This window comes from Benincasa hispida, chromosome 10 (assembly GCF_027475165.1).
Source record: "Benincasa hispida cultivar pf3 chromosome 10, pf3_genome.v1.1, whole genome shotgun sequence".
In the NCBI taxonomy this organism is placed as follows: Eukaryota; Viridiplantae; Streptophyta; class Magnoliopsida; order Cucurbitales; family Cucurbitaceae; genus Benincasa; species Benincasa hispida.
The window spans coordinates 5,808,463-5,819,915 of record NC_143487.1 but is presented as its reverse complement, the minus strand read 5'-3'; the positions used below and the strand labels follow the sequence as shown (position 1 = coordinate 5,819,915).

General features: G+C 39.8%; 1 protein-coding gene across 1 annotated transcript; it reads right to left on the bottom strand.

Annotated features, from left to right (window-relative positions):
- Window positions 1-5,494: 5,494 nt before the first annotated feature.
- On the bottom strand, window positions 5,495-6,271 carry LOC150033060 (uncharacterized). Its single transcript, XM_090306269.1, has 2 exons — window positions 6,008-6,271; window positions 5,495-5,761 (listed from the first exon to the last, which is right to left on the bottom strand). Exons 1-2 carry the CDS (start codon window positions 6,269-6,271, stop codon window positions 5,495-5,497), a joined length of 531 nt encoding a protein of 176 aa, XP_090162395.1.
- Window positions 6,272-11,453: the final 5,182 nt, after the last annotated feature.

Below are 11,453 nucleotides of genomic sequence, written 5' to 3'. Positions count from 1 at the left end.
TCTGAAATTCTAAATCCATGTACTCTCCACCCTGATCAGATCAAAGTGTTTTAATTGTTTTAATTAATAGGTTTTCAACTTCAACCTTATGCTCTTTGAACTTTTCAAAAACTTCAAACTTATGTTCCATTAGATATAAGCAACCATACCTCGAATAATCATCTATAAAAGAGATGAAGTACTCGTACCCTCCTCTAGCCTTTACATTCATCGAACAATAAAAGATCCAAATGTATGAGCTATAAATACTTTTTGGCTCTGTAACCTTTTCCACTAAAAGATATTTTAGTCATTTTTCCCTCGAAACAGGATTCACATAGAGGTAATGAAGCATCTTCTGACTTGCTTAGAAGTAAATTCTTTACCAATCTCCCGATCCTATCGAGATTTATGTGGCTTAATCTCATATTCGAAAGGTATGTATAATTGTTACTTGCAGAAATTCTTCACCTTTTAGTTTGAGTATTAGCAGTTTTAAACATCTCATGATTTAAAAGTGCTTTTGATTCATTTGGTCTTGACACATATAAGTTGTCTTCTAGTTTAGCTTAACAAATAATCACACCATTTTTCATAATGAACGTTTCATTTGAATTAAAAGAAATTGAGTATGATTGTTCAATTAAACAAGAAATAGAATCAAGATTCATCTTCATCTTGGGAATAATGTATAAGTTTTCTAAAAGCAAAAATTTATTTCCAAAAGATAACTTAGCAACTCCCATTCCACGAGTTGAAATGGCGTCTCCTATTTCAACCTTGAGTGTCATTTCACTCTCTTTAAGCTGCTGGAATGAACTAATTCCATGTAAAGAAAAACAAACATGTGGCTCCTGAATCAAGTATCTAGGGGTTATGGTCATTTTCTACTAAACAAGTTTCCAAGACTAGTAAATCATATTTACCTTCCTTCCTTCTTCTTCTTCTTCTCAGCAAGGTACTTGGGGTAATTGCGTTTCGAGTGACCATCCACATTATAATGAAAGCATTTGCCCTTGTCAGCCTTAGCTTTGCCCTTATCTTTGCTAGTAGAGGGAGCCTTCCCATTGCCTCATTTCTTTTTCTAGATCCTTTTAATACCAGAAGTTGAAGGAACAGACTTAGTTCCAAAGGATGAACCCTTATGGAACTTTTTGGAATGGGAAACATTTTCCTCTTCTTCTTTTGGCCCCTTACCTTTCATGAGGAATTGAAAAGTTTGAACTCGTCCAGAAGGGTAGTGAGATTGTACTGTATTTTGTTCATTACCGCATTGCTGCAGAATTGAAGAAAACTCTTCGGAAGAGATTCCAAAATAAAGGACATCTGACTCTACTCGTTGTTGGGATTGGTGTCTTAATTCTCCAGGAATCTCGTAGTTTGTAAACATTGTACACATTGTTATTAATAAAATAAAAGTTATTTTATTTGCATTTACTCATATCCAATAAAAAAAGATCCGTGATTATTGTATGTAAACTTAAGCATGTATATGAGATATACAAGTAGATCATGCCTTAAGTAATAGCCTAAAAGGTCTGTAGTATAAGGATAAAGTAGGGATACCTTATCCTTGTGACACTACGGATACGACCTGCTTTGTAGAGGTTTACAAGTATTGTAAACTACTACAGATGATCTCATTCTGACCATTCATGTGGAGACATGCGAGCGGGGGTATCCTATACAAAGAGTTTGTATAAGACCAGACCACGAGATGATTTGTCTCTTTATATAACGTCGTTGATAATTGAGACTTACATCTCATTTAAATGACCATAGGTGACATGACCTTAATCCTGAGTGTTTTAAGAACTCCTGCCTTTGAGGGCGGTCTTTTGATTAGTATGGGTGAGAGTGGCCAGATTGCCAATTCAACAAGCCTACCCTTTTGGGGATTTGTTTAATTGGGGAGCTGAGAACTCAGTTACACAAGACGAAATTCACTCCTTCCTCGAAGCAGGGGTAAGTAGATAGATTGCTCCCTTAAGGGCTGATTCCAGGTCTTGAACATAGTGGCCACGCCCTCTCTTTGGAAGAGAGGAGTTAATCATAGTAGAACTATAGCTTATTGTTCATTAGAGGAATCGGTGGTACTTAAGAAGTTAGATGTAACTACAGGGGAAAAATGGTACATTGGCCCAGCTGTACTTACGAGCGATCTGTGAAGGGTTATCACACTATTGATTGGTTGATATGAACACAAAAATATATGTAGTGAAACGAGTGCAGTTGTCGGTCTTTAGTGGAGTGCCTGGCAGTTAACGGATGGTGGATCCCGTGACTAAAGAATTTAGTCAATTATTCACGTATCGTTGGAACTTCAAGCTATAAGTCCATAAGGTCCCCTTGGTAGCTCAATGAATTCAAGTTTAGAATCATATTTTGGTGTTAATTTGAAGTATTCAAATTACAAGAGGAAATTCAATTATATATGATATAATTGGTGTGATGTATGAGATACATCAAGTGGAGGAATTAATGTAAATATGATTTACATTAAGTACCATAAAATAGAAAAAGAACTATGGTTTGTATGTTTCATGAGATGAAATATTAAAACTATAGGTTATAAATATAATATGGTAAGTTGGTTATCATATTTATTTATAATATATTAATTATTTGATAATTAATTCTTTTTCTCTAATAACCGATTGAGTGGGAGGTTATAGGTGGTTTTATGGTAACTGTGAGATAAAAGGAAAATTATTTTCCTAATTTGAGAGAGTTGCCTCATTAAAAAAGGACTCACGAATAAGCTATCAAGTGAAGAAGTTTCACTAAACGATAGCTATTAAGAGACTAAACGATCGTTTAAGAGTTGACAATACGATTGTTGACCTTTTGATCGTTGCTATACGATCGAGTAGTAAAATTTTATGTGATAGGATTCGTTTACTAAACGATCGAGCACATCGTCTATATGTAGATAGTGTTTTATTTCCCACTTGCTTGATCGTCTACTCGATCGTAGACTTCCAATCTCTTCCTCAAGACAAGATCATACAGAGCCCATAACTTCGGGATTCTCACATTGAGAATACCAAGGTAACCATTGTGGTGGTGTCCTCACTCAGTTCGTGGATCAAGTTAGACTCCATTGGGTTTGATGAGTTGTTGGTCGTTCGTTGTGTTCATTGGTTGTACCGGTCGTTGCGTTCGAGTGTGCTATTTTTGGACACTTGTAGACTGATCGAGGGAGTCGTGAAGAATGGTTCTTCAAAGGTATGCATCCTCTATTCCTTGTATCATCGTTTAGTGTTCGTTTGCTATTGTGAAATGCTTTAGAAGTGTATAAAGTAAAACAGTTTTGGCCAGAGGGTTTGCAGGTTTCTTGGAGCTCTTGGCCAAAGCTTTCATGGCGGTGGAAGAAGGTGTAGGGACGGCCAGACGCTGAGCAGAGGTAACGCCGCCGTAAGAGGCTTTCGATTGGGTAGGGACGGAGGTTGATTTCCTAGGGTTAGGTGGTGGTGAACTCGAAAATGAAGAGGAGGAGAAGCAACTTTTCGACGAATCATTGCCTAGGCTGTAGCTTTGGTTCTAAGAATCTGAGTCGGACGACATTGTTCACCAGAGATGCTGAGCGAGAGAGGAAAATGGAGGTTTGATGGATCTGAGGTTCTAGGGTTTCTGAAGAAATGGAGGTTCATAGGCACAGTGAAGGAGAAGAAGAAACGGTTTGGTTCAAGTGAGGTTTTTGTAAGGGGAGAGAGTGATCGTGGCTGATGTCAGGCGGCGCCTGACGTCTGTAATTAATGCAAAGTGGAAGGGTCGCCTCGTTTAGCCAAAACACTCGAGTGTTTTGTTTTTTCAAGACGCGTTCCTTCACTGCCCCCTGTGTTAGACTTGTGTCTAACGCGTCCAATGTTTCAGTTTTAATTATACACAACTTTTCTAAAAGAAAAACAATCAAATTTCCAAATTTTGTAAAGGCAAAACAATCAACTTAAAACCTTCAAATAACTAAACTAAAAAATTCAAACATAACTTAAAATACAGAATGCAAAAGAATAAAGTTGAGAGAGGCGTCCCTGGAAGATATGGCGTTATAACCACAGAGATAACTCGACACGAGCTTCAACTTGTCTCGCGTAGCACAAAAGATGACTTTTGGTGTTCCACTTCGTCTTCAAAGTACGACTTAACCCTTTGGCCGTTTACTTTGAATGCATCAGTGCCATCTTCTCACATTAATTCCACAGTACTGTAGGGAAAGATCGTTTTAATTATGAAGGGCCCAAACCATCTAGATTTCAATTTCCCTGGAAACAGACGCAAGCGTGAGTTGAACAATAAAACTTTCTGACCAATAACAACTACCTTCTTGCTGATGTGTTGGTCGTGCCAACGCTTTGTCTTTTCCTTGTAGATCTTGTTGTTTTCATATGCGTTCATTCGCCATTCTTCAAGCTTGTTGAGCTAAGGCTTGCGTTGAATGCCCGCCGCATCTAGATTCATGTTCAACTTCTTTACTGCCCAAAATGCCTTATGCTTCAACTCTACAGGAAGATGACATATTTTACCAAATACAAGTGAGTAAGGAGACATACCTATAGGCATTTTATATGCAGTCCTGTAGGCCTAGAGTGCTTCATCCAGCCTCTGTGCCTAATCTTTCCGTGTTGTGCTGACGACTTTTTCCAGAATTGATTTGATTTCTCGATTTGAGATTTCTGCCTGACTGTTTGTCTGAGGGTGATAGGCGGTAGCAATCTTGTGCTTGACATTATATTTTGCAAGTAATTTTGAAATGATGCGATTGATAAAATGCGTACTTTCATCGCTTATCAGAGCTCTCAGCATTCCATAGCATGTGAAAATATTCTTGATAAGAAATTTAGATACAGTAGACGCGTCGTTTCTGGCACATGCTACTGCCCCTACCCACTTAGAAACATAGACTACAGCCAATAGGATATATTGTTGACCACAAAACAGAAGGAATGGGCCCATAAAAGCTATGCCCCAGACATCAAACAACTCCACTTCAAGAATATTATCCGAGAGCATTGCATCCCTTGAAGAAATATTCCTTGTGCGTTGGCAGGGGTCGCAATTTTAAACAAACTCTCGTGCATCCTTAAAAAGGGAGGGCCAAAAGTAACCGCATTGAAGGACTTTCACCGTGGTCTTTTGCCTACCAAAATGCCCACCATAAGGATAATTATGACACTCAGCCAGGATGCGTTGTGTCTCATCCTCTAGGATGCATCGATGTAGTATAGTGTCTGGGCCTTGTTTGTATAGAAACAGTTCGTCCCAGAAATAAAACTTACTGTCATGGACTAGCCGTTTCTTCTACTGGGAATTGAAGTTTTCAGGGAACTGCTTGGTAGTCAAGTAATTAACTATATCAGCATACCAAGGTTCCCTGCCTTCAATTCTAAACAGGCTCTCATCAAGGAATGTGTCCTTGATGTTGTTTTATTGGACTTCCATTTCTTGATTTTCAAGCCTGGACAGGTGGTCAGCCACCTGAATTTTTGTTCCCTTTCTATCTTAGATGTCAATGTCAAATTCCTGTAGTAGTAGAACTTCTTAGTGTAATAGAAAAACTTCTTAGTGTTTTGACATTCGCCGGTGGTGGAAGTTTTGCTATTACATCAATCTTGGCTCCATCTACTTCCAAGCCAGCCTTGGATACTTTATGCCCCAAAACAATTCCTTTATGCCCCAAAACAATTCCTTTTGTCACCATGAAGTGACATTTTTCCCAATTCAGTACTAAGTTTATTTCCTCGCACCGAGCGAGGACGGCTTCTAAGTTATCTAGGCATGACTAGAATGAGTCTCCAAAGACTGAAAAGTCATCCATGAAGACTTCCACGGTTCTCCAGGAAGTCAGAGAAAATGGACATCATACAGTGTTGAAATGTCCCTGGTGTGTTGCATAGCCCAAAGGGCATGCGTCTGAATGCGAAAGTGCCAAAGGGAAAAGTGAACGTGGTCTTCTCTTGATCTTCCAGATCTATTAAAATCTGGTTGTAACTAGAATAACCATAAAAAAAACAATAAAACTCTTTACCTGCAAGTCTAGCATCTGATCGATGAAAGGAAGAGGAAAGTGGTCCTTTTTAGTTGCTACGTTGAGTTTCCGATAATCCATACAAACTCGCCAGCCTGTGACAGTTCTTGAAGGAATGAGTTCATTGTTGCTGTTTACTATCACAGTCGTTCCCCCTTTCTTAGGAATGCATTGAACTGGACTAACCCACCTGCTGTCAGATATCGGATAAATAACTCCCGCGTCCAACCATTTCAGAATCTCCTTTTTGACCACTTTTTTCATAATGGGGTTAAGCCTTCTTTGAGGCTCGATTGTCCTATCTTCCCTTCCTTCAGCCTAATTTTTTGCATACAATAGGATGGACTTATTCCACGAATATCTGCAAGCGTCCACCCTATTGCGCATTTATGTTTCTTCAACATCTGCAAAAGTGAATCTTCATTGGGCTTTGTGAGATTAGCGGAAATGATAACAGGGGATGTATTATTAGTTCCAAGAAAAGCGTATTTCAAATGTCCGGATAACTGTTTTAATTTGAGTTCAGGTGGTTGTTTGAGTGAAGGACGCATTGGTTTTGTCTGCCGCTCACTCAGACTTGGCGGCTCGGATTCCTTTAGGGTTCCCTCCAACGCGAGAACTTCACATACTCGAGTCTCTTCTTCAGTCAATTCAATATTGTTTAGCTGACAATCATCACTGTCTGGGAATTTTAATGCGTTGAGCACATTAAATTTCACCTCTTCATTATCCACGCGCATGGTTAGCTCATCCTTATGCACATCAATCAGAACTTTCCCAGTAGCCAAGAGAGAGCGTCCAAGGATGATTGGAACCTCCCTATCTGCTTCATAATCTAAAATAACGAAGTCTGTTGGGAATATGAGATTGTCAACCTTCACTAAAATAACGAAGTTGAAGGGTGACAGAAGTAGGTTGTGCCTCGCCAATCCTCAATTTCTTAAAAACTGAAAGGGGCATGAGATTGATGGTCACTTCTAGGTCGCACAACGCATGACCCACATCTAATCCTCTAATTGAACAAGGAACTGTGAAGCTCCCTGGTTCTTCTGCTTCTGTGGTAACTTATTGCTTACTAACGCATTGCATTCCTGCGTTAGTGCTATTACTTCTTTCTCACTGACTTTTCTCTTTTTCGTCCAAATGTCCTTAAAAAACTTCACGTATGTTGGCATCTACTCTAAAGCTTCTATGAGTGGGATGTTAATGTGCAGCTGCTTTAGGAGCTCGAGAAAGCGCATGAACTGATGTTCATCATTCTTCTTCATCAGACACCTGGGGAATGGTGCGTTCAGAGGCACCTCCTGCTTTCCCACGTTAGACATGCTGGCTTCCGAATGGCTTGTATTTTTTGGCATTCTCTCTTCCTGATCCGTTGAACATGTAATGCGTTCTTTCAAAGGACTATTGTTTCTTGGATTCATCTTTCTTTCTGCAAGGGCTCTTCCACTTTGCAACGTCACTGCATGAAATTGCTCTTTCCCGTTATTATTCCCAGATGTCTCTGTATTGCTAGGTAGAATGCCTGGCTGCCTGCTTTTCAACTCGCTTGCAATCTGCCCCATCTGAAGTTCCAGGTTTCTGATTGATGATGCCTGGCTCTTCAGCATTGCATCATTCTGGGCTATGTATTCCTTCAATAGGTTTTCCAGTGGAGTTCCAGAACTCGATGCGTGGCCATCTCTATTGAAGAGTTGTTGATGCTATTGATGCGTTTGTTGAAAGATAGGCGGCGGTCCATTCCTTTGCTGATGGCTCGTGCCTGGGTGGTGCTCTTGTTGATTTCCTGCTGTCCAAGAAAAATTCAGATGGTTTTTCCATTCAAGGTTATAAGTATTAGAAAATGGGTTATTCTTGATGAAACATACTGACTGAAAGTTTTGAGGACACTTAGCATATGAGTGAAAATCTCCGCATCCCATACAGGTTACCATGGGTTGCCCAAACGCCTCCACTTGGTTCACCTTTTGCTGGTTTGGTGCATTACCTAGCGTTATATTCTGTAGAAAGTTAGTCATGGTAGCCACTTGAGCGGAGAGCGTGGCTATTGCGTTGGCATCAACAGAGTTAATGTTCTGAGATCTTCTTCTCCTGTCATTTCTTCCATCGTATGTGTCATCTACCTACTCCATGTTATGTTTGGCAATGCGGTCTAATATTTCTTTAGCTTCAATATAGGATTTATCCATTAGTTCTCCGACTGTTGCTGCGTCTGCTACCATCTGTGACGTTCTCCCAATAACTAAAAAGTGTATCATGCCTGAATCTAACTGGGGTTCGCGGTGGTGGAGGAACTGGATCGGAAAAAAGAGGGATTCCAGTTGACCAAGCCCTTGAAACACTCCCATGCAGCGCTCAAGGTCTCAGTGTCTTCCTGTTCAAAGTTCATGATTTCCCGACGCCTCCTCGCGTTGGTGGTAGGTGGGAAGTATTTCTGCATAAACTTTTCCACCAACTTTTCCCATGTGGTGATTTTCCCAGGCTCTAATGAACTCACCCATTTATTTGCGTCATCTCGCAAAGAATAGAGAAACAAGGAGAGCCTGATTGCCTCTGGTGTGATTCCAGGAATCACAAAGGAATTGCACGTTTCCAGGAAACGCTTCATATGGGCATGAGAATCTTTGCCACGGCTACCTCCAAATTGCCCAGCAGTCTAGAGCATTTGGAGCATAACAGATTTCATTTCAAACCTGGTTCCATCAGGTGTCGGATATATGATTCCTGGAGAGAAATCATATAGCACAAAGGACGCGTATTCTCTCATAGGACGCGTGTTGTTGTTTGCCATCAAGATTGGGTTTTGTGCAGCATGAGCCAGTTGCTAATTTTGTTGTTCTTCTGCCATTGCTCTTTCCCTTTCTTACTGTCTGAGTAACTGTTGCCTCAACCTTCGACGACGGTTGGATCGATTCCTACACCGGAAGGTCCATTCAATCTCGGGGTCGTATCTGAACTCAGGAGTGTTCTCCCTGTTCATACACGTTCACAAGCCTAGACGTAGCTTGTAATACTTCCCTTAATTGAAGTGTCTCTACAACAAATACAAATGGAATTTCTGGTTAGTTCTTGTTGCTGAGTCCCTGGCAACGGTGCCAAAAACTTGTTCACTTGCTATCGTGAGATGCTTTAGGAGTGTATAAAGTAAAACAGATTGGAAGAGTAAAGTCTAAGTGTTGCGTCCTGCCTTGATGCGTTTAAATGAATGTAACGCGTTGGGGCGTTAGTATTATGCATAGAAGGCACACAACTCCTTATAATAACGTTCAAGTTTTCCTAGATTAAACCCAAGTATAAATTTAATCTAGGTTCCTGGCAAGTCCAGGGTCGATCACAGGGATTCAGTTTCACTAACACAGAATAAGCGTTGTACATGCAGTAGGAGGTTTTTCCTAAATAAATGTGAAAGATGTATTATTTACACTAACATGCTATGCCTGTGCAAGACAATAAAAAAGAGTTGAGTGGAAAATGAAGGATCATGTGAAAATGGAATTTAAGTAGGTGGACGCGCCGGTTAAAAATAATTGCACACAACTGATGTAATGTGGATGAAATGGGTTGGGTTGCTTATCCTTCTGTTCATGCGTTAAACATCATTCAACACTTCTCAATGCGAATAACATACAAGCCTATCTCTAGGGTGCATGCGTCTAACTTAGAATGCAAGAAACACCAGTAAGTCTATCTCTAGCTGTACTAGGCGTTCTACTTAATGCGGCTTAGCTATTCTTTCGAACAACTAAGTAAGAAGCTTTCGCCAAGTTGTCAAGTTGGTTTAGGCATTGGAACAGAATTATGCATGAAGTACTAATGCTTTCAACATAAACAGAAGATAAACAATAGCAAAAGTGATGATCAAATATATGAATTTTATAAAGGATCAATGAGTACTTACAAAGAACTATATTCAATCACAATGAAATGGAAATGATATTAAGAGAGAAAATGAGTCAAGCCAAAGAATACAATCTCTTGTAGTTCTTTGGCTCAATCTTGTTGTGAACAATCACTTTAAAGAGCTGAGGACAGAGTATCTTTCTCAAGAATAACTTTCTCCACTCCCTGGCCGACGATGGTGGTGGTTCTCAGCTCCTTCGATCGTCTTACACCTCGGCTCAACTTGTAACAACTAAAACTAAGTGTACAAATTTATAGAGAGTATGGAGCTTCTAATTGTCTACACTCTTAATTCTAGAGGGTCTTAAGTATTTATAGGCGTTGGTCTCGTCCACTTGGAGGATGGGCTGCATTTAAGTCCATGCCCTGGTCAGCATTAAACTCTATGTCCTGGTTGGCCGCCTGATCTCTGGAAGCTTTTCAGACGCCGCCTGTTGCAGATGCCCATGCTTGCAAGTGGATATGTGAAACAATCAGCCCGGAGCAACGAATCTTCTATGCGTTGAATTTCCTCCGACGCATGGCTCATGCGTTAGTGCGTTTTCTTGCGGCACTTGTCTAATGCATTATTGTCAGTTCTTGCGTTGAAATCCTGCAAAGTAGTGTGTTAGCGCCGCGATTTTTAGTGATAAACTTCTTTTTACATGAAATTGCTATTGTTTAAGTAAATACATGCGTTTCTATTAAAAATAAGGAGAATTTATCATTAAAAACCCTAATTGTTCTAACTTAAGAGCAAAGATAACTTGTATTTTTACAAGTTATCATTTAGCATGCTGAAATTTCTAGTTGTGCATGACCTGTTAGTCTTCGTTTTATGATTATGATTGATTGTGTTCAATTCGAATGGAATTTGGAATGATCCCTTCCGTTGCTCATGGAAATCCTCGTGTTTGATTTCCTTCGCTCGTCTATGACCGCACCGTTCATTTTGGTGACATTGAAATGAACCATCAGGCCGAGAGCATGTTGTCTCACTGATTGGCTTGCTTTCATGCACACGTTGTAAATGTACTCGAGAGCCTCGTGCTAGATCTGAGCGGACGGTTGTCCAAACATCTTCTAAAGGAACTCCATGATCTGACATGCAGTCATCATGGCCTCATGTTTCTTAGTAAGAATGTTAGACAGACTTGCCAAGATGTAGACTTGGGCCTTGTCATTGGCCTTTGTCCAACGATCATAAGCATCCTTCAACACTTGTGATGCATTTCGAGTAGGGACTGTAGGACATTCCTTCGTCAAAACAAATCATAGATTATCAACAACAAGAATTGTATTCAGGTTAGATTTTCACATTGCATAGTTTTCACCGGTTAATTTCTCATTTTTAAACAAAGATATGATTGTGGAAGATATGTTTAAACATATAACAATCAATTGACCTTATTAATTATCTTTGCCATAACCCATTAATTAATTATCCAATAAATTTTGCAAAAACACATGTAACTATAGAATCCTAATTAAACTATTGATTTTAGTTTTTGCAACGATACTTCAGAGGTTTAGAGCAACAGCTGTTGGATTTTATGTCCTAAAACTC

Excerpts from the sequence above, each read along its gene's own strand:
- LOC150033060 (XM_090306269.1), bottom strand. The coding sequence starts at position 6,271 with ATGAAAAAAGTGGTCAAAAAGGAGATTCTGAAATGGTTGGACGCGGGA. Across the intron at positions 5,762-6,007 it reads ATCAGATGCTAGACTTGCAG|TCATGCCTAGATAACTTAGA; the intron begins GTAAAGAGTTTT and ends GACTCATTCTAG.